Genomic DNA, 23,891 nt, shown 5'->3' with positions numbered 1-23,891 from the left:
CCTCAGGCCCAATTTTGAAATTGCTTCTTGTCAGGTACTTTCTCACAGTAAGGTGACAACTAGCGTAAGTAGTGAGTGGCACATACTTATAATCTTAGCACTAGGGCTACTGAGGCAGGGGGATTATGAGTCAAAGGCCAGCCTGGGCAGACAGTGAGTTCGAGGCCAGTCATCGTTTATATTCTGGATAGTGCCAGTTTAATATCAGTACTAGAATTGCTTTATGTCTTAACATAGTTTAAAGAATCAGTCACTCTTAATGCTTTTATCTTGGGTAGCATTAAAGAAACTTTCCTGGGCCGGGCGGTGGTGGCGCACGCCTTTAATCCCAGCACTTGGGAGGCAGAGGCAGGTGGATCTCTGTGAGTTCGAGACCATCCTGGTCTACAAGAGCTAGTTCCAGGACAGGCTCCAAAAACCACAGAGAAACCCTGTCTCGAAAAACCAAAAAAAAAAAAAAATAATAAAATAAAAAAATAAAAAAGAAACTTTCCTTTCCGTGTATGTACTTTGGATACCAAGGATTTAGCTAAGCATTGCTCAGTCTTAGCAGGAAAACTTGGTTGTGACTCACTTCCGCTGCTCGACTCAACAACTGGTCAGTCTTTGAAAAATTTATAAATTCATCCGACCAGAAGACTGAGTCTATCTGGCTAGCGAGAGGACTCAGTTTCGGCTTGCTTGCTCTTGTTTTAATGGCGGGCCCCTAGGGAACTCACCCACTCTCAAGTACAGGAACTTCAAATTCTTAACACTTGGTCTCGAGCTCAAAAATCATTTATTGTTTTCATTCCAAGAATATTTTACTGCACATATTTTTCTTCTTCTTCTCCTCCTCCTCCTTAGTCCTTCTCTTCACCCCACTCTGGGAATCTCTTTGTTTATCCATGTAGTTGAGATGATATTGGATTCAGTCAATCCAGTAACCCCCTGTTGAGATGACTCCAAAATAGCTCAGGCTTTGCCAGAGGTCTTCACTTCTTTCCTTCATTGTCCATTTTGTCTTCTGCTAGTCTTCTTTTCAAAGCTCGACTTCACTCCTACAGGAAATCTTTTTTATTCTTTTTCAGCATCTGGTGAATCGCCAGGATGACAAAAGAGGCCAACAATGTCAATGACCCTGTCACTGTGTACGTAAGCCCCAGGAAAAGGCTACCTCCTCCGACCCACGTCAGGGTAGAAAGAACAACAGATTTTTTTCCTCGGAACACGGTAACCGGAAAATCTAAGGTCTGTTAAGGACTCAGTATTTATCTCCTGTCCCATGGCATACACTAGATTAGGTTATAGGAAATTGATCTTTTTGGAGACACAAAACGGTTAATTATTCAATTTCACATGTTTCAATGCAGCCAATTAGTACTTTATCTTGCTAGAATAAAACTAGTCAAAGCAAGGTTCCCCTCCACATAGCTAGAGTGAAGACGGGGGATGCAGAGTATATTGATCTGAATGATTTGTCAGCAGTCAGATAAGGAACAGGTATCTAGCGCCCTTTGATGACTCCAAGGCAGCAGAAAGAATAGAATAGAGAGTGTTCACAGCAAGCTGAAGCTTCTATTCACGAACCAGAGAGGCTAAAGCACGAATTCTTTCCACGGATAAAACAACAAAGAAAACGCCAGGATGAACAGTGAAACATTTTTGGTGAGAACTCTAAAGGTGGCAGACTTGTTAGCGTTTTTGCAAAGGCAGTGTCCCTGCTGTTGGTGAGAAAGTGTTTGAAGTGGGTTTACTATGTAGCATTTAAATGATGTCATCCTCATGATGCATGTGGCCTGAGGGTTTTAAACATCTGGTGCCTTTTGTAAACGAAACTAATAAACAAACAAAGCCTTCTCATAGCAACGCAGAGGACAGAGGCATTTCCCAGCAAAGCTCTTAGAAGGCTTCAATCTCTTGGCAATGTGCTATTTAAAGGCACAAGCCAACATGTTAGGGACAAGTCCTCTGTTTCTTTTTTTAATACTGGAATTCCTCATTGTCACCTGGTCCTTGGTGCTACCTTACCTCATCTTCCCACTTCATTATCTCCCAGGTCATTTGAAGAGAGAGTCCTGGTCTCAGCTATGGGACCTTGTTTCCCCCTCGGGCAGCAGGCACTGCCGCAGTCCAGACTTCAGCCAGGTCACATGGGTGGTGAAGAGGAGGGCTCGCATTCAAGGTTGAAGTTGTGTATGGACCATACAAAGATTGTCATTCAGGTGTGGCTCTTAGCTGTCAGTGGGGAGAGCATGTCTGGAGAGGGAAAACAGCATCTCCCTTGGTTTCCTTTCCTCACTCCCAACCTAAATTAGAGCAAGGGGCGAGGGTAGCATCTTGATCTTGTGTTTTCTTCTGCAGTTTCTTGTATGTACAGTTTGCTGTTATGATAGTCATGGAGCCCATGGAATCAGGAGATTCAACCTGAGAGACACTCAGCACGCAACATTCAATCTCTGTTTTAAAGCCACACCAGCAGGGCTCTCCCAGAGGAGCATCGCTACTCTCCCGTGGGTGAGTTCCACACATCTGCCCCAGGAGGAGGAGGAAGTCCTGGAGAAGGGCACAGGGCCACACGTGGACATTTGCTCTTCACAATGTGCCCAGGCTTTTCCATCCCGGGACTAGGCACGTAGCTCGGTGGAGGAGCATTTGTGCAGTGTGCCCAAGGTCCTGGGTCTAATCCCTGACCTCGTAAAAGAAAAAAAAAAAGGATTTCTCATTGAACCTCCCTGGGAGTTAGACTGTGGAAGTGGCCAATGCAGTGTGGAGAAGGTCTGGCCTGCAGGGTGACCTCTAGACCAATCCTAGTCAGTAACCCTAGCATGCTGTATGCAAGAGTGTGGATGCCTAACTGGGTGGGTGTTTCAAAGCTGGGTGCGCGCCTGACCCCAAGACCACAGTTAATATAAATTATATGTAATATATAACTACTTAAAAAGATTTGGTTACATTTTACAGCTAAAACTTCATTGTTTTTAAAAACCAGGTTCACATTTCTATTTTTCAATTAGGAGGGAAAAATCATAATCCATTATTAGAACACAAGTCTCTTAACTCGGCCTGTCTGCCTGTTACTAAGACATCAGCTCCCACTGGCAGGCTGTGTACCTAAGGCAGGAAGAACACACATCTGCAGTGCAGAGCTCACAGCGTTCCTGGCACGGACTGCATCAAGCTGTTCACATCCACACAATGATATCTTCATTGAGGAAGCCATTGCTTACTGACTGGTCTTTATCTAGTGCGTAGGTAGGCTGGGTCTGGTACAGAGGTCGGGGAGATGCGGGCACCCTGCTCTAAAACACTTTTTTTTTGTTTTGTTTTGTTTTTCGAGACAGGGTTTCTCTGTGGCTTTGGAGCCTGTCCTGGAACTACTCTGTAGACCAGGCTGGCCTCGAACTCACAGAGATCCGCCTGCCTCTGCCTCCCAAGTGCTGGGATTAAAGGCGTGCTAACACACTTTTGTCTAAAAGATCCATGGTCAGTCAGTGCCAGTGTCTGCGATTCTACTCTACCTTCCAGATGCACTGTGTATCCCCTTAGTTTTTTTAGTTTTGATTCTCCATCTCATCCCACTCTATGTGGAGTGTTTCCCCTCGCTGGTTTAGATGTCTGCATCTGCTCTTTATTGATCTTTCTTGGGGACAAAAGTACTCTTTCCCTATCTATCCATACCTGGTATTGCTACTGCCTGTTTGTTGTTCCTTAAAAAGTTGGAGCCCATTCTCTATGGGGGATTCTATACTCAGCCTTAATGCGGGCGGAGGGACTTGGCCCTGGCCCAACTTAATATGCCAGACTCCCCATGGGAGCTCTTAGTTGAGAGGAGTAGATGGGGGGGTGGCAGGGAGGTGAAGGGGATGGAAAGAGGGGTGGGAGGGAGAACTGTGGTTGGAATGTAAAATGAAATAAATGTAAAAGAAGACACATAAATACATACTTTAGATACAGTTATATGATGATGTTATGATAGTTGAGGAGGCAGAGGACATATCATCCCCAAATTTGCCACTTTGGTGTATTATTTTGGCTTCAGAGACTTGAAAATCAGCAAGCGCAAGAAGGTCATGCTGACTGTCCACTGTCCTCTGACAACACAGAGATGGTCATGCTGACTGTCCACTGTCCTCTGACAAAGCAGAGATGGTCATGCTGACTGTCCACTCTCGTCTGACAACACAGAGATGGTCATGCTGACTGTCCACTCTCGTCTAACAACACAGAGAAGGATAAAAAATGCCCGCTGACACTAGAATAAATACTTTTAGCTAGGTTTGGGGACAAATGCTTTTAATCTTAGCGCTTGGGAGGCTGCAGCAGGTGGATCTCTGTGCATTTGAGATCAACCTGGTTTACATAGTGAGTTCCAGGACAGCCGGAGCTACATGGTGAGACCCTATCACGAAAAGAAAAAAAAGGAAGGAAGGAAGGCAGGGAGGGAAGGAGAGAGGGAGAGAGAGAGAGAGAGAGAGAGAGAGAGAGAGAGAGAGAGAGAGAGAGAGAAAGGTAGAAAGAAAGAAAGAAAGAAAGAAAGAAAGAAAGAAAGAAAGAAAGAAAGAAAGAAAGAAAAGGAATATCTTTACCATCCTTTACCATCACAGGGCAACCCGTGCAAAGAAATTTGGCTAAAGTAACCTTCAGCTGTTCTTCCATAATTGGCACTCCTTTATTATCATTTTTATTTTATTTTAATTTTTTCTGGATATTCGAGACAGGGTTTCTCCGTAGCTTTTTGGTTCCTATCCTGGCCTCTAACTCACAGAGTTCCACCTGCCTCTGCCTCCCGAGTGCTGGGATTAAAGGCGTGCGCCACACCGCCCAGCCACTCCTTTAAAACTAGTATGTCAATACATGCAGCCACTTTTTGGGGTCTCTATTTTTGAGGAGGGTTCTAAACTACAATAATATAAACAAAATGTGCACTTTTTTTCCTGACACATCAGTTCCGAGATAGAGGACCCCCGCCCCCCGCGCGTCGAGGAGCTAACATCTCCCGTCTCCGTGTGTACCACTGTGCAACAGTCGTCTGTTTTTCAGTGGTACACATATCAGGATGGAGGACAGAAGCAGAAAGAAGGAGCTCAACGGTGTGAGGCAAGATTTGTTTTCACTCTGAGAAGAGGATGTGGCACAGAAGGATACTGTAGAATATGTGGAAAGTGTAGTTGCCGGCAGGTAAGCCATCCACAAAGTAGTGCACGCGGCTGAGTCGGCGGTACAGTTTTTTAAATGTGGGAAAGGCGGCGGTCCGCATCCACACAATGAAGTCCTCATTGACAAAGCCATTGTTTCCTGGGTCCTCTGTATCTAGCTCATAGATGGGTCTGGCCCAGTGCGGAGGCTTTGCACTTCCTGTGGGGTTGGGGACATGAGAAACATGGGAGAGAAAAGTCAGCTCTCTCTTTTTAGCTTTCCTTAAAGAAAGAACTGCATTCACAATGGAAGGGCAATAGAAATTTGGCTTTTAAAAAAAGAATATATGTAACAGTTAAGCAATCCTTAATTATGCTGTTTTAAACATTCTAAGGAAGAGTGTATAATAATCTTGTAGGGTTAACAACAGATATTTTCATGGTCAGTAGGATGACTCAATGGTATGGGTGATTGCTGCCAAGACTCACCCAGTTCAAACCCTGAAACCCACACAGGGGGAGTTCAGAACCAGTTCTCCAAAGCTGTCTCTGACTTCCCCACCTGCACCGTAACACACTCATTCCCTGCCCCCATACATGCTCACACTCACCCCCATGAGAGCACAGCTACGTGTGTGAACCCCAGGCCAGTGTGAATCCTGGAGACGCAGGCATTGACTGCCCCCACTCTCAGACTTCCATTTCCTGCTGAGAGCATTGCTATCCCCAATCTACGGAGCATGCTTGAAGACAGAATCACACTCACATGTCCACTAGCATTTATTCCAGAACCTGGAACACGATAGTTATCCAATTATCAGCTAATGCTTGATGAAAGGGTCAAAGAATCTTTCAATCTGCCAAAAGTTAATAGACTCCACGTTGAATTTCGGATAGCTGATCAAGCACAGTAAACTGCGTGAGGGACATTTACTACTGTAAGACCAGTCCCTCTACCGATAGGAGACTCAAAAGGTTAAATAAAAATCCTCTTGGATAGGTGCCGTGTCACACACCTATAATCCCATCACTCGGGAGACAGAGGCAGGGGGATCTCTGTGAGTTCGAGGCCAGTCTGGTCTACAGAGCAAGTTCCAAAACAGGAACCAAAGCTACAGAGAAACCCTGTCTCAAAAACCCAAAACAAAGCAACAACAAAACCAAAAAATAGAAATGCAGGTTTGTTTTCTGTTTTTTTTTTTAAATTTATCTTATTTTGTGTATCTATTATTTTATCATTTTAATTCTTTGGATAGGGAAGAAAAAGATAGTAATAAGGCTAAATGGCATGGCTAAATTCAATATTAAATTTTCATCTTAAAAAGCAGTTTGCGATTTTATAAAAAAAGAAACGCAGGTCTGTCTGTTTTTTAAATCAATTTTTAAAATTTATTCTTATTTTTATTTTATGCTCACTGATGCATGCATGCCCGTGTGAGGGTGTCAGAAGCCCTGGAACTACAGTTACAGACAGGTGTGAGCTGCCATGTGGGTGCTGGGAATTGAACCTGGGTTTGTAAACACTGAGCCATCTCTCCAGCCCCAGAATATATGTTTTAAGCCCTATCACCTTCCTATCCCACCACTTCCCATATATCTGAACGGTGTCAGATGCATGCTTTGGTCTGAGACGTTAACTTTCTTCATTCTCCAAGTTAACTTGGGTCATTTGTTTCCATCCATTCGTCCATCCGTCCGTCCGTCTGTCCGTCCATTCATCCAATAATAACATTTCTTGATTTTTTTCCTTTTGTTTAGCTGTGAAGAGCTAAAAAATGGAATGCATGTTTAATGTAAAATTAAGTGCATTTTTGTAATGTTGCTGGCAATGCCCAGTTTGGATGACATGATTCCACATGGCGACCACAGTGATGTCAACGGCCATGTGAAACAAAAATAATGCAAATCAGAAGAGCATCTGAGCTTATTTCAAAGTTTGTGATTAAAGACTGTGCCCAGACACTGGTTTCATTCCTACAGAAGGTCCATTTCTATATCTCTGTGGGAGCATGGCTTCATTAAGGTTAAATGGAACTGGGCATGGTGGCACACACCTTTAGTACTCAGCCGGCAGGAGCAGTGATTCTGTGAGTCCAAGGCCAGCCAGAGTGAGATTATGAGACCCCGTTTCCAAAAAATAATAAATAGATTGACTTTTATTTTCATTTTATTGTTGTGATTGTTTATATAGTTTTTGATACAAAGTCCTTTTCCATATTCCTGAGTCCTGGGGTGGGCAGTATACCTAGCCTAGTTTCGGTGTGTGTGTGTGTGTGTGTCTATGTATGTGTGTGAGTGTATGTGAGTGTGTATGAAAGTGTACCCGTGTACATGAGCATGAGCATGCATTTGTATATGAGCATGTGTATGCTTATAATAAACGCTGGGTGTCGTCCTGAATAGCTTTTTGAGATAGGGTGACTCGGGAGCCTAGAGTACACCAGTGGGCTAAACTGGCTGCCTAGGGGCTCCAAGGATTGACCTACTTCCCCCATTCCCTGCCCCAGCACGAGGGTCACAAGTGTGCACGGCCACACCCAGCTTTTTACGTGGGCACTGGGGATCTGAACTCAGGTCCCATGTGGCAGCGGGTACTTTACTTACTGAGCTCTCTCTCTAGTCCCTAGGTTTTGACTTAAAACTTTTCTTCATAGCCAAAGAAAGGTCTTAATGTGTTGACTTCAGCACAGGAGAACTGTGAACAGTTAAATAAAGCTAGTTTTATGGGAATGTCTTCAGACAGGAAAACTCAGGCAATAATAAACCCTTGGGTTTAATTCCTCACGGAATCAAAGCAGTGCTTTTAGAAAGTCAATCATGAAGATAAAAATCTGGCATTTATTATGGATGTTGCTATAAACTCAGTTGAGAACTCTAATGATCAACTTTAAATTGTTTGCTTTTGTAGTAATAAAAGAAGTGAAAATTTGGTGGAGCAGAACCCCAGAGTGAAACTAATTCTCTGTTAGTAGAGAAAGCAACAGAGAGGAAATGTCCTTAAACTCGTAAGGTTTAGGCATAAATCACAATAGTGCCCATTAATGATACAGCACATTACTTATCAAGAGTTTCAGCCACACGAACAAGTATTTTTTTTCTATACTGGCAAAAAATTTGCAAAATCCTTAGTGACACTCGTGGCAGGTAGCTATAGGTTTCAGCATGCATGTCATTAGAGAGAAGTCTGGAGCTTAGAGGGAGGCTGGTGCACACCAGCAGCTCATGCTGTGTTCTACAGTGGTCCCCGGCTTTTTCTTTTATGAGCCCTTTATCTTTGGGTACACTTTGTGCTAGGTAATTGAATTTTTTTAAAAGTATGCAAACTAGGTAACATCAGAAATGTTAGGTTGGGGTGACTTTGTGAGCAATATTTCTGGAAAACTAAGCCTGCAAACAAAGATTAAAGTTAACTCAGGTGGTGAAACTGGACATATTACACCATGGTAGTTCAAAATAACATTTAATTTTTTGCTGGGCGGTGGTGGTGCACGCCTTTAATCCCAGCACTTGGGAGGCAGAGGCAGGCGGATCTCTGTGAGTTCGAGACCAGCCTGGTCTACAAGAGCTAGTTCCAGGACAGGCTCCAAAACCACAGAGAAACCCTGTCTCGAAAAACCAATAAATAAATAAATAAATAACATTTAATTTTTAAACTTTATAATTAGGCCTCAGATTATGCTGACTTCCATAAAGACTATTGGTGGCACTGTCACTTTGTGTTAGGATTTTTTTTGTGCTAGAATAAAGTGATATTGAGAAAGTCCAGGATTTATACTGTAGCATCTAGACTTCATGACACATTAAAAAAAAATCAAAAATAGAAAAAACTGTGAAGCAAAAAAAAAATGCCTATGAAAATCCTTGGATTAAAATACTAGCATATTCACTACAATGAAATAAAAATCGCCATTCTCCTCTGTACCATCTGGTTTTGTGTATCAATTTGACACAAGCCAGTCATCAGCTGAGGAAGTGCCACCATGAGGTCCAGCTGTAAGGCATTTGCTCTTTTATTCATCAATGGCGGAGGGCCCCGCCCATGGTGGGCGCTGCCATCCCTGGGTTGCTAGTCCTGGGTTCTGTACAAAGTGGGCTGAGCAAGCCATGGGAAGCCAGCCAGTAAGCAGCTCCCCTCCAGGCCCTCCGCATCAGCTCCTGACTGCAGGATCCTGCCCTGTTCAAGTTCCTGTGCTGCCCTCCCTCAGAGACAAACAGCAGTACTGAAGCGTAAGCCTAACTAACCCTGTACCCACAACTTGCTTTTCGCTCGGGGGTGTTTTGTCATAGCAACAGAAATCCTAACTAAGACACTACTCCGTTTAACAAAACTGACAACTAGTATGGAGATGGTATTTACTCAGACTCTTAAGAATGAGAGAAGACTCATTTAAAGGTGCCGACAAGCTCAAACTGATTAACTACAGAATTCATTTTTTAAAGTTTCAGACAATTTTTTGAAATAATTAAAATAATGTCATAACACAGATGGTTAAGAAAACTATTAAGCATGCAAACGGGTATTCAGGAAAATTATCCTATGGTATTCTCTTTTAATGTTTGATAATCACTAAAGCAAATATTTCAAAAGACGTTTCATAAGCATTTATATATTTTAGTTTTTGAAAAACCAGCATTGTTGAAAGTAGATTTAAAAAATTTAGCGTAGATTTGAGTAGAATTGTTTGATAGGTCCATCAATACTTTGTCGATTTATTACTCAATACATGAAAAATTAAAATAAGTAGATAGTTATTTTTATTCTCAAAAATGTATCCAGTTGAAATTGGGCACGGTAGTTCATGCCTTGAGGCAGAAGGAGACAGATCTAGTTTTCAGAGCGAGTTCCAGGACGGCCAAGGCTACACAGAGAAACCCTTTCCCTTTCTCACCCCTCCCACCACAATGTGTCCAGTTAAATACGAGTTTCCTAAAACATTTACTTTTCCTTAATGGTTAATTAGAACAAAACCAATTATTTGACAAAATAGAGAACTAATTATTTCACAGTTGTAGTAGGTAAACAATGAGGAAATGGGTCCAGGATGGGGAAAGTTAGAGCAACAGGAGTTAAAGAAATAATAATAAAAAAAGATCTCCCTGCATGCACGTGTGTGTGCATGCGAGTGAGCACACACACACACACACACACACCCAGGTACAGCAGCACACACCTTTAATCTCAGCACTCTGGAGGAGAGGCAGGCCGATCTCTGAGTTCTACAGTAGCCTGGTGTGCACAGTGAGCTGAGAACAGCCAGGGCTAAGGAGAGAGACCTGTCTCCAAAAATGGGGTGGGGGTGAGAGTAAGGCTATGGAGCAACTGTCTGGATCTTACCTGCAAATGCACTAGCAAGATCACTGGTTCTTGGGTTCCGAAATTTGACATACTTATCTGTCCACCACGCAAGCCCACTCTTTAGCATTGGGACTTCTATATGTATAGATGAATTAAGGTGATATGAAAGAGTTATAGTATCTGAAAGGAAATTTAAAATTACGGTAAAGATATTAGGTAGCCATTTTGCCACCTTTCAAAATGCAGACCCAGGCACAGATGAAAAACAAATTAGGTTTTGTTGCAGACACTCAACACGCCTACATGCCATAGATGCTGAATCATGAGATCAGTTTTTCCTTTACCAACACTGAGCCAATTATTGAAAAATATTCTTTGGCCTCATCTAATTTGTGTTCTCTGACTGTTCCTTCAGATTGCTGGCAAGGGAGAAGTTATTTACAAATGAAACTCCAGACATCAGTGTTCTGGCTTATCCTGGATAAATACTTGGCATTAAGCAAGCAAATAAAATGAGCCACTCAGCTACCCGGGTAACATCCTGAGTGTGGAGGTGGCTACACACTTATGAAAGAGGTAGGAAACAAGTCACCTACCATTGAATATGCTGTTGGCAATTGCACCGCAAGGAATGATGGGAGTGCTGTTGTGGGACACCTGGAACGGGGCGCAGTTCTTAACATCCTGTGTGTAAGATGATGTATCAGTGAGAAGTGCTCCTGGCAAACTCTCAGACCATTGCAGGAGAGAACTCTGGCAATGAGCACCAACTCTCATTAGTGCGTTGGCATGGGTAAAGATTATGGACTGCTGCTACCTGTTTTCCCCAGGGTTTCTGGCTCACTTAGACTAGAAAACGTTCAGCCTTTGGAGACATACGTGCATATGGATGTCTAGGTGTTTTATATCCTTTTTAACAATACAGAGCACGCCAAAACTATTTGTGGGAAGGATTTTTACCTTCCTATGCTGAGTATCACATTCAGTCTACATGGGACCACTTTTAAAAATCCTTTTGGTAAAGTTACCATATTCAGAGGAGTATTCAGGTCAGATTCCATAGCTAGATGACCTCACAGGGAACTGCTAGGTTATTATTTTATAGACTGTCAGATTGGAAAACAATCCACCGAGCTTCTCTTACTAACATAGGAACTACTGAGAATAAAAACTTGGAAGCCTAGGCTAGACCCAGGCTTTTGTACTTAGTTAAACCAAAGGCTTTTGAAATATTCAAGCAAATTTCCTTTAAGTAGGCTAGATCAAGGACCTTGGTTATAGAAAGGCAGACAAACTTGGTTAACAAGTGAACCGAACGGAGATCACAGTCTTTGCAAACCGTGAAGAATAGTTAGTTGGCTAGCACTCACACTAACTGCTTTAAAGGGGCCCAGTGCCCTCTCCCAAAAGTATTTACCTACTATGCGCTGCTGCTTCACTTTAAGAATGAAGCAAACATTTCTATCTTCAAAAATCTAGATGCTGAGCCCTGCCCCACTCCTGTCTCTTAGACTGAAATAACCCCTTGTTAAAAAGAAGAGAATATTATACCAAATGGGACTGAGCCTTACCCAAATATCCTTACCCACCAGTTGACTATTGCTTCTTGATAGAATATATCGATAGAGGTTCTGATAGAAACCATACAATTTGTAGTACATATAAACATTACCCTGCATGAAAGAGAAATAAGAAGCAGATGAGATACCTCTGGAGTCCTGGGATTAAAGGTGTGCACCACCATGCCCAGCTCTAGGCTGTGTATTTTCAAGGCATAAATGCAGATTTATGAAATTTGTCTCTTTGTGGCAATACTAGGAAAAATGCTTGGCATATCATGCTCTAAAATTTTAAAATACTATTTACAAGATTTCAATATCTAGATAATTTTCATTGATGAAACACAAGTTTCTTTTTGGGGTCCCCGATCAATCTGAAACAGCTGGAACATCAGTTGGTCTGATACAAGCTTTCCTGAGCAGCTGAAGTGGTTTGAGTAATTAATATTCAACAACATTCCAGTGATTTTCCCAGGAAGAGTGTGTGTGGTGGGGTGTGGTCGGGTTAAGAGGAAGCTGCTGCTCGTCCAGGATTTGCTGGTGCTCTGGAGTGGGACAGCAGTCAACAGTTAAGGGTCTTGTGCGGGAAGAACAGACTATGTGTTAAGATGTTGCTGGAGTTGTGTTCCTGCAGTGCATTTATATTATGGTATCGTGGACAGCAGGAGTAGCCCCAGCAGCTGCTGCTTAGGTTAGGGACCTCCGTGGTGCTGTCTAGGAGCAGCTGGGTGGACAAGAGGGAGTAGTGAGCATATTTTGGGAGGGATGAGGGCCGGCACACTGAGCATTTCAGTGGGGACTTAAGTGTTAGATGAACAACCTTGTATGAACCTCCTTGTATGGAACATGGTTCTGAGTTTGTGGGAGCGACTTGAAGGAGGTGCTGACTGGCAGGGTGGACTGTGGGTTTGTGTTGTAATAAGAGCGGCGGGGCTGCGTCCCCGGCACCCAGCCGCCCACATGGCTAGCTTATGCCCCGAAATAATTATACGAAAACTGTATTTTTTTAATCACTGCCTGGCCCATTAGTTCCAGTCTCTTATTGGCTAGCTCTTTTATATTGATCTAACCCATTTCTAATATTTTGTGTAGTACCACGAGCTGGCTTACCAGGGAGGATCTTAACCTGCGTCTGTCTGGAGTGGGAGAATCATGGCGACTCCCCACTCGGCTTCTTTCTCCCAGCATTCTCTTCTGTTTACTCCACCCACCTAAGGGTTGGCCTATCAAATGGGCCTAGGCAGTTTCTTTATTATTTAACCAATGAGCTTCCTCCATCAGGTTTGTGTGTATTGCTCAGTGAGATGGCCCCAGGGCTTGTCTTTGCCCCAAGCTGAAGCTGCATGCAGCCATTTGGTAGTCACCATTTCTATCTTCCATTTCAGAAGCTGTCTCAATGCTTCTTTAGGGGAGGATAAACATACACCGAACCTTTTGAGTGTTGCATTGATAGAAGCCCCAAAGCCATGGATACAGTTTCAAAATCCAGGTGATGTAACTTAGAACTGGAGTCACTGAGCATACACGGGGCAGGTGAACGCACATGCTTGGCACACGGGAGCCAGGGAACTAGAAGTTCCTTATGAATGTCATTAACTTAGCAGCGAGGTCTGTGCTTTCCCCCACCGTCACACAGAAAGGTGAGAATTGATACTAGGTTTTCTCTTTGAGATTTTTTTCTTCCTTCAAAATTTAAAAATTCTGAGCCTTCAAGAAGGAAAGAAAGAGAAGAGAATTCAGGAAAAGTATGGACGAACTTGGGAGCTCCTTGCCTTAGGAGAGGGCAAGGACTAGAACAAGGAAGGCCACAGTCCGCAGTGTTTCTTAAGACTTCAGGAAGCTGACGTGCCTGGAGGCTTCTCTTCTGGGGAGAGCCTACCATAGTAACTGGCTCATAAGATCCCCTGGAAGTCACCCCTCAGCTGCCCACTTGGCAGGGAGAGCGGAAGAGAGATTTTTAGGCCTCTGTGGTTTTGCCTAACAGGCAAGACTTAAATGAAAAATGTCTTTTATTCTACTTCACAAAGATATTTCAAATGTCTATTCTGTATCCTACATTCAGCACCCCTTCCTCTTAGTGTCCCTCCCAGGCCTGGTCCCCTCTTGTCCTTCAGAATGCCACTACACACAGAAATCCAGGTACAGGCTAGTTTTCTCTCCTCCTCACCAAGCACCCCACCTTCGGGCTTACAGCTCATTCAGCTGGTCCCAAACCTAAGTCCTTATCATCTCTTGAAACTCCATGCACTGTCTCCTCCCCTTTCCCTTCCTTCTCTTCCTAAAGGTCAGAGTGGACAGCTCTCCTTGCTGCCTTCTGCTCTGGGAAGTTTCTTCACCAAATCTCCCTAGGACCTGTATGAACACGAGAGCTGAATCAGCCAGCAGCAGGGGTTCATCTTTGTGTGTCTTGGCATTCCTCATACTGCCAGTGAGCCAGACTGAAAGCCTCTTTTGGGATCGAGCAACTGCCCTTATGACTTGGGGTAGGAGAATCCAAGGAGAAGTCTGCCAGGTAAAACTCTTGACACTAATTTAATGTGTGACCTCGGCCAAGTCACGTAACTTCTCAGTCCATTAACAATTTCACATAGCATGAGGTGTTAAATGTAATACATTCTATAGCCTTGCCCACATAGATATTTATAATAGAACCCGTGTGACTGATCATACAAGCCATGTTGGAAAGTGTAGAATCTTGAGGTTGAGGGCAGGTTTTTTGGGGACAGGTAGAACCCGATGCAAGGGAAACTCCCACAAACCTCCAAGTGTGACCCCAGCTAAGATTCCTAGCAATAGTGGACATATAGCCTGAACTGGCCATCTCCTGGGATCAGATTGGTGACTACCCCAGCTGTCTGGAGAGCCTCATGCAGCAACTGATGGAAACAGATGCAGAGAGCCACAGTCAAACCTTAGGCTGGGTTCTGGGAATCCCGCTGAAGAGAGGGAGAAAGGATTAGAGGGGCCAAGGATATCATAAGAAAACCCACAGAATCAACTAACCTGGGCTCATAGGAACTCACTGAACCAACAGTCAGGGAGCCTGCATGGGACCGACTTAGGTCCTCTCTATATATGTGACAGTTGTGTAGCTTGGTCTGTTTGTGGGACTCCTAACAAGGGAAGCAAGAGCTGTCCTTATGCTTTGGCTGGCTCTTGGGAACCCATTCCTCATACTGGATTGCCTTGCCCAGCCTAAATAAAAGGAGAGGTGCTTAACCTTATAACAGCTTGATATGCCATGCTTTGTTGACACCTATGGGAGGCCTGCCTCTTTCTGAACAGAAACAGGGGGGTGGATGGGGTGGGCAGGTGGAGGAGAGGTGGGGGAGGAATGGGAGGGGAGGAGGCAGGAAAAACTGCGGTAGGGTTGTAAAATAAATAAATTAAATCTTAATAAAGAATCTCAAGGTTTACAAACAGGAAACAATAATAACGACACAAAAGGGCATTCTGGGGTTGCAGGGTCAGTGACTCAAGATTCTACTGTGCTCCCTTTCCATAGTTTTTAGGTTTTGGAAAACATCTGCTGGAGAGTGCAAGACCAGCAGGCAGGAATAAGTGGAGGTGCACCAGCATGCGGTGCATTGAACTCACCTCCATTTTCTCCGTCAGGTAGAAGGGGACAGAGCAGGTGCATTCTTTGTCAAAGTTGGAGCTGTCTTCCCGTAGCTGAGCACAATGTTCACATGTGTTTGTGTAATTAATCTGGCAGGCAGGAAAACACAACAGTTCATGTAAAGGTTATATGAATCCACATCTTAAAATTCAATGCCCACGCCTTATCCGGAGTCTTCAGTTCTTATGGCTGGAGGACAGCCTGCTGCGTGGGTGTTCTTTTCTGGGGTGCTTGGGAGGAGGCCTTCTTACAGTCTTCCCTTTGGTCGCCAGGAGGCATTTTGCCACTGGCTGGGACTCCACGTTTCTATTGCATACTTATTTGATCAGTGGGGATGAGGCAGCTTCCTTCTCAGTCACGGGGTCGGGGGATGTGTTGCTGGGAAGGTCTCAGCCAATGACTCGTGAAACTGTGTTACAGCCCAAGTCTAATCACCTCTACAGGGAACTCACTATTTTCCATTTTATTGTATGGAAAATATCCATATTAATTATTTCACATGACACCCTGAGGAAGTTACTAAAAGTGACCAAGCAGGAAGACATTATTTTCCAATAAGATTATTAATGTATGTGGAATAATTCTCAGCCTGAGAAGGTGTGTTCTGCTTTTTGAATGTTAAATTCTGTGGAAAGATTATATAATGAATTCTCTTTTAAAAAAGAGTCAAGTGTCCCAAGTGAGTGACTGCTGTGTGCTTTGGCAAGGCACTCAGCCTCAGTTCTGGGAGGATGGAGCTGGGAGAGATTGCAAGGGGATGCTCAGAGATGGGGCCCAGGGGCTGCGTGTTCCCTAATCCTGTGGGCAGCTTCTGCTTCCCTCTCTATGATGAAGAGGATTCTGGGAGAGTAGAAGCTCAGAGAAGCAAGAAGAGTGTCTTTCCCTTTGCTAAGGTGCCAGTAGGATGCAGGATTCTTTTGGAGAGAGAACAGGAAAGAAGAAATATAGGCTCTTTGTGAAAGAAAAGTGAAGTGTGAATATGTAAACACCACCAATGCTCTAAGCCGCCATTTTCTGCACAAGTGGCATGGCTCGAATGGCTACTTTTCTGGCAGTGGGACTGTGCTTCACTTCATAAAGAACAGGACGGTATGCCAGGCAAGAGCAAGCACAGACAGCACACTGAACCACACCAAGGGGCCTGGGGCTCCAGTGTGGTCAAACTCCTCTTTTGACACGGGGATTATAATATTTGATCTCCAGGACCCTAAGTTTTGATCATCAGTAAACTTTATGTAACAGTCTATCTATCTATCAGTGATGTCACACTAGAATGCACTTTATTTCATAGATTCCACTCTGAGTTACAGAAACATAGGGTTAGAAAAAGTGTTTTATGACCATAAAGGCTTTGGTTAGACGCCATCTCTGATGCTTTCTACCGCTAAGAATTTTAGTGAGAAATACGTATCCCACTATCTGCTGATAAAGACGGTATCTTGCAATTCAGTGTCCAGTGAGCTTGTAAGCCTATAAATAAAAATGGAGCAAAGACTGTAGTCTGCTATTTATAGAATCTGAGAGGAGTGACCTGTGAAGAGAGTGATTATGCCTCTCATTGAGGATATAGTTAAAGACAATGAAATTAGCACGTTAAAAAGATACCCATGTTCCCACATTTTTTGAGTCCTATTCATAGTATTATGGAATTGATCTCATTGTCCAGTGACAGATGAATAAAGAAGATGGAGTATATCACAATGGAATATTGTTTGATCACAAAGTCAAAATCTTGTCATGTGTAGCAAAATGAATGGATATGAAGGACATCAGAACAACTGTTGCCTGCGCTCACGGGTGGACGGAAGCTTCGACAGTTCACGTGCAGGGAGAAGAGCTACTTAGAGACCAGGAAGGGCAGTGGGAGGGGGGACAGAGCGGAATGGGGTGAACCAACACAGAAAGAGGGATCCTATGCTCCACAGTACAGCAGTATGTCTATGGCTCAGCTTTCTAGAGATTTCATGGAAATGTAGAAGAAAGTAGATAAAAGGAGAGGAAATCGCGATTCCTTTGATTTGCTCAGTATATAATCGTAAACGTATACTAAAATAACTCACCGTGCACAGTAAACTATTGCAACCATGGCATATTAATTACACAAGAATAACATTTAAAAGCTCACATGCTTTTTAAAAAAACCCAAGATCTCTATTTTTGGTTCTGGGCTCATTAACATATGGATTTTTGGGGTCTGGCAGGCTTTTGAGCTCTCCTTCTACCTGTTTCTTGCTTGCTCACTTCTCTAAGATCAGCTGACTTGGGTGGGATCTTGTACAGACGTGTGGCTGGAGGTGACCAGTGTGACAGTGAGAATGAATGAAGTCAGTGCTAAGGGCTCTTTCCCCATCTGCCTCCTCCCAGCACAAAGTTGGGTGGGTCTGGTCACATCCAGCTTCCTATTGAGGGGCTGTGTTCTCAAAGTGACTGCTCCCATCTACAATCCCAAACTGAAAAGCTTTGGAAATTAAACATGTGAGACATGACAAACCTCAATTTCCTTGGTGCTCTTTGCAGACAGTAGAAGGATGATGCCCATACAGAGGCAGAACCCTCCTGTGGCAAAAAAGATAGAGAGGACCACCGAGGCAGATAATTCTAGCTGGTGGGCAGGCAATGTTTGCTGCTTCAGGGCTGTGTTTTCCGGCAGTCTGGACAGATCATACTGGGGCATCTGCTCCATTTTGGTCCTGTAGGTAACTGACATATTTTTGGGACATTTAGAACAGTCATGCTTGTATTAATATCATGTAATGCTAATGCTACATGAAGAATGACATGAAGTTGTGACGTCATGTTTGCTTCCTGTCTTGTTCTCTAAGCAGACCCGCTACCTGCAGTGCACAGTTCTCGCCAGTCCCTGCTGGGTGTGCTTTATTTCAAGTCAGAAAGCCTGTTGTGTTAAATGCCATGCCCAAGAGAGCTCTCCTCAACGTCTGTAAAAGCCAACTGCTCATGCTCAGAAGCAGTTGTTATGGGCTGTTTCTGAGGTCTGTTGTGTAAATCTTTGGTGATTAATCCCAACTAAAGCCAGGCCTATCAGCTTTCCCCCAAATATGGCTAATGCGAATAAGAACTAAGTTGGAAAAATAGTCTGAGATCACAGCAGTTTTGCTATGCTGTGATGATACAGAAAGGAGAAGCAGACAGGAATTTGCAGGATATATGTGCATGTATTTAACTTCAGTCGCTTTCTTTCTGCTTTTCATAAATAAGAAAGACCCAGGCAGAAAATGCAGATTACATTTCCTTCTGGGGCCAGAGTGATGGCTCAGTGGTTAAACTGGATGCTCTTCTGAGGACCCAGGCTTGACTCCAAGCACCCATATGGTAGTTCCCAAGTGTCTTTAAGTCAAGACCCAGGGGATCCAATGCCCTCTTCTGGCCTCCGCAGGTACTGAATGCCCATGATACACAGACAAAATACTCGTAACTCAAGCATAGACAAAATACTTGTGCACATGATTCAGGCAAAATACTCATAAGTATAAAATAAAAATCTTGAAAGAAAAAGTCTCCCTTTAGCCTCTCTCAAATCTACTCCTTAGAGGTTAGTGAAACATTATCAGATATTCAGCCTTGCAATAGAGTATTAGCTCTGGTTTGAGGGTTTTCTACTTTGGTCATTAACAATTTATAATTATTCCTTTAACAAACTGCCAGAGAAGACACAGACTTGGAGTTTTGTAAAGTAGGCAGAGAAGCCATGATGTGTCAATGAAGGCAATGACAAATGGACCTGATTTAAAAGAATATCAAGGAAATGCAAATATATACAGTAAGTTTCCAATTCAGAATCAATCTTTATACTTGCAAAACAAACAAACAAACAAACAAACAAACAAACAGCAAATTACGCACAGGAAGCTTCAGCATGCCACTTGACTCTGCCCTGCAAGTGGCAGCTAGATGGATGGCTGCTGTCACCCTCCAGTGTGTGTGAGATGTCAGAGGACACAGTTAGCATCTATTCTTTGTATTGCTAAGTGAACATGGCTAAGGGTTTGGGTTCAAAGGACAGCCACAGAGTACAGGTTTGATTTGTATGTATAAAACTGTCCCACAAGACATCAAGCACATTTGTGACTTAAGGTCCTACTCCAATTTTGAAACAAGTAAGTTCAATAAAAGGGTTATTTCTATAACCATTAAGAACAGTATTCATTAACTTTTTTATAAAACAAGATGACAGACTTAAAGAAGCTTTACAGGTAGTGTGTTAAACATGCCTGTCCAGAAAATCAAATCCATAGACACATAAGTATATATTATAAAGAATTGTCTCACACAATAAGAGGCTCAGTCCCAAGTCTGCAGAGTCCGGTCAGTGTCCAGTTGAGTCCTGAAGACCAATAGACTGGCGTAACCTTAGCAAGAGCCAGTTTTTCAGTTAGAATTCTGTTACTTGGGGGTGGGGGAGGACTCAGTATTCAGTTCTGGTCTTAAATGGAAGGGATGAATCTCATTCATGTAATGGAGAGCAATCTGATGTAATTAAGTCAAATGATTTCAATGTTACTCTTATCATAGCCAACCCCCCCAGAACAATGCCTCACCAACTCTCTGGCACCATGTGGTTCCACCAAGTAGACATATTAAAGTCTATAACCATAGCCAGTAAGTGCAAGTATTTCTGGGGCAGCATTCCTAAGAGAGATAACCAGAGCGCATTATATAGCCAGCTTTTTATAGTTAATCCTTTCTCTAAACCTTTGATCTTTTATTTTTTATTAAAATTTTCTCACAATGTATTTTGATCACACTCTTTCCTTCCCAATTCCTCCCCACCACTCTTCAACCTCATATTCCCTGTCAAAAACCAAAAATCCACAAAAATCTAGTAAGGCAAAAAATAACTCAAGCAAAACAAAATGAAAAGAAAAAGCCCACAAAAACAATAACAACAAAACAAAACAAATCTCCCAAACTTTAGACTCTGCCTCTATTGGCCAACAACTATTCCTAGTCAGGGGTCTGTCGTGGAGTGTGGTTGATATACCCAGGCCATTCCACAGGAGAAAACGGATTCTCCTTTCCCAGCAGGTATCAATTGCTAATAGCTTCTTTACCGGGGGTGGGATTTTGTGTTCAGTCCTCTCCTCAGTGCTGGCATCATGTGTGGTTTGAACATGGATGGCTCCGGTCTCATGTCTGTTGTCACAGGCTCTGTGAGTTCACGTGTTTCACTCCTGTTGTGTTGAGAAGATGCTGCTTCCTTGGAGTCACCCATCACCTCTGGCTCTTACAATCTTTCTGCCTCTTCTACCACATAAATAGATCCCTGAGCCTTGAGGGGAGGGGTTTGATGATGACATCTCACTTAGGACCAAGTGCTCCAGAGTCTCTAACTCTCTGAACATTGACCAGCTGTGGGTCTTTTTTATCATCTGCTGCAAGAAGAATCTTCTCTGATGAGGGTTGAGTTAGAGACACTGATCGATGGGCATTATGTTATTAGGAGTGATTTTATTGCTGTCCCTTTAGCAGAATAAGAGTTGTAGGTTTTTCCTAGGGCCCATAAGCGACCTCAGGTTCTTGATCAGTTTAGCAGTTTTGAATATGGATCCATCTCATGGAGTGGGCCTTAACTTTAATGGAGTTCTAAATAATACAACTTACACTTGTAAGTACATTGCATTTGCTTGCTTTTAATAATCAAGATTCCTCAGTCACAACACTTTTGACAACTGGATAGCTGTTGTGTGGCACAGAATATTTAGCTGCATCCTGACTTATACCAGCTAAGTGTCCGTCACACCTCCCACTGGATGCCAATAGTAGCCTCCTACCCCAGCATGCAGCTAAACATAATTTTAGGCAACTCTGAAGTCGAGCAGTGGTGGCATATACTTTTCGCTCAGCACTTGAGAGGCAGAAGCAGGAGGATCTCTGAGTTCGAGTCCAACCTGGCCAGCATAGGAGTTCCAAGCCAGTCAAGGCTAGTGAGACCCTGTCTTGTAGGAAAAAAAAACAAGCAAGTGTACCCTAAGGAGGGAAAATTGCCAGTCCAAGTACTGTTCTGAAGTGATACCTATTTGCCAGTAGCTTGTTGTGTGGTGGTCTTATTAGAAAGCTTGGAGAGGGATTTTCTTAAACCTTGCCTTTCTTTTTCTTTAACCATGATGTAATCTGATACACACACACACACACACACACACACACACACACACACACACATTTTAGGAGGAGATGCGAACACGTGTCTACTCACTGGAGACGGAACCAATGACAGACCAAAGTAATGATTCCAATGCAGTGTACCTCATTCAATGATCTTATTGCACGTACTTGCAGGAAGATGGGGGTACTAACCCCCCAACGGCTACACTGCTTTAATCTCATCCCAGCATGGATGATAACTCTGTCATCACTGCATAGGTGGAGTCTATTCTTCATTAAATGGTCTACCGGCTATGTTTTAATAACTCGTAAAACCACATGCAGTTGGGGCAGAATTACATGTGGATGGGAGTAGGCTGCAGAAAGAAGCAGCCGGAAACTTAGCTGAAGGTCTAATGACTCCCAAATTTCTGTTCTATGCAGGAATGTCAACAGTCGTAACAGCTGTTCTGGGTAAGGCAGTGATGGTGGCTAATGTTTGTAGGACCGCAGTTCACAACACCTTCAGGGCAATACCACACACTTTACAAATTTGGACTGCCTTGCATCTAATTGTCTTTTCCTATTACCTGCAGGGATGCAAATACAGTAAATATGTGTAGAGTCAGGACAGGGTTATGTGTACGGGGTGGACACTTCCAATATTCCCAATAGTCTCAGCTTTAAGGGCAACTTGGTGGATTGTTCTGAATTTTGACAGACTTAGACTGTAATGTCTTCATAGGAAATTATGCCTGCTATGTGTTTTTCTAGATTATCTAAAATGTCACTTGACAAACAGTAACACGCCTGGATTAGGAAGCTATTTTATTTTATTTTATTTACCATTGGATAGGGAAATCTCACTTGTTAGGGTTAAAAGGATAAAAACAACAGGGTTTGGTTTGGCGTAACATAATTTCAAATAGTTTGAACAGAATTTCATGTCCAGAGTGGCTTTCCTTTCTTTTTCCTTTTTTTTTTTTTGGGTTTTTCGAGACAGGGTTTCTCTGTGGCTTTGGAGCCTGTCCTGGAACTAGCTCTGTAGATCAGGCTGGTCTCTAACTCACAGAGATCCACCTGACTCTGCCTCCTGAGTGCTGGGATTAAAGGCGTGCGCCATCATCGCCCCGCGCCTTTCTTTTTCCTTAGTTGAGCTCCGATCAGGATCTTCAAAGATGAAATGCACACCTGTCTTCTCTGAATGCTGGTGTGGCAGCCTGAGGTGCCCAGGCGTGCTCACTAGAGTGCATGAGTGTGTGCTTTGCTGGACTGTGATGTGCCACTCAGGGAGCTAGAATAACTTCAACGTGAAATTTATCTGCAACGGCATCCATTTTCCTTTATCATCTGTTTGCTGTAAGTTCGAGTTTCCAAAAAGACAGTTTGATTTTTTGAATGAACTCTGAGTCCTGGGCCTGACTTCCATTTCTATTATTTGAACTGTGTATGTTCTCTGAGAGACTCAGTTTTATTGTCTATAAAATATGAACAAGAACTGGACATGGTGGCGCATGCGTTAATTCCAGCATTTGCAAAGTAGAGGCTGGCAGATCTATGTGAGATTTTAAGCTAGCCTGGTCTACATGGTGAATGCCAGGACAGCCAAGAGATACCCAATGAGAGTTTGTCTCAAAATAATAAACAAACAAAAAATGAATTAAAATGTGGATAATACTTTTCTTTTAGGACTGTTTCAATGATAAAACAGACTATATATTGACTTCTACACACCGCGCTTGGAATAGAGTGTATAATTATATGAGTAACAAATGGATTTTTTTCTTAAAATTTAGCTTTATTTTATGTACATTAGCGTGGAGGTGTCGGGTCTCCTGGGACTGGAGTGACAGACAGCTGTGAGCTGACATGTGGATGGCTAGGAACTGAACCTGGGTCCTCTGGAAGAAAAGCTGGTGATCCTAATCCCTGAGCCATCTCTCCAGCCTACAACAAAATGGAATTCCTCAGTAGTCAGGTATGGTGGCACACACCTTTGAACATAGCACTAAGGAGGTAGAAGCAGGTGATCTCTGAGTTTGGGGCTAGCATGGTCTGTCTACAGAGCAAGTTCCAGGGCAGTCAGAACTATACAGGGAAACCCTGTCTTGAAACAAAACAAACCAAACAAAAAAGGATCAATAAAATAAAACAGTAATGTATTATAACCCATAGAATAAAATATTCATGTGTACTCACTG

General features: G+C 43.2%; 1 protein-coding gene across 1 annotated transcript; it reads right to left on the bottom strand.

Moving 5' to 3' along the window:
• Positions 1–948: 948 nt before the first annotated feature.
• Positions 949–18,274, bottom strand: LOC130872060 (cell cycle control protein 50C-like). The gene is made up of 7 exons (XM_057765856.1): positions 18,083–18,274; positions 15,570–15,680; positions 11,985–12,086; positions 11,010–11,097; positions 10,453–10,593; positions 5,128–5,337; positions 949–1,225 (listed from the first exon to the last, which is right to left on the bottom strand). Exons 1-7 carry the CDS (start codon positions 18,272–18,274, stop codon positions 1,041–1,043), a joined length of 1,029 nt encoding a protein of 342 aa, XP_057621839.1. The 3' UTR covers positions 949–1,040.
• Between the last annotated feature and the right edge of the window lie 5,617 nt (positions 18,275–23,891).

The sequence above is a fragment of the Chionomys nivalis genome, chromosome 3 (genome assembly GCF_950005125.1).
Source record: "Chionomys nivalis chromosome 3, mChiNiv1.1, whole genome shotgun sequence".
NCBI classification, from domain to species: Eukaryota; Metazoa; Chordata; class Mammalia; order Rodentia; family Cricetidae; genus Chionomys; species Chionomys nivalis.
This window is presented reverse-complemented; position numbering and strand designations above follow the sequence as displayed.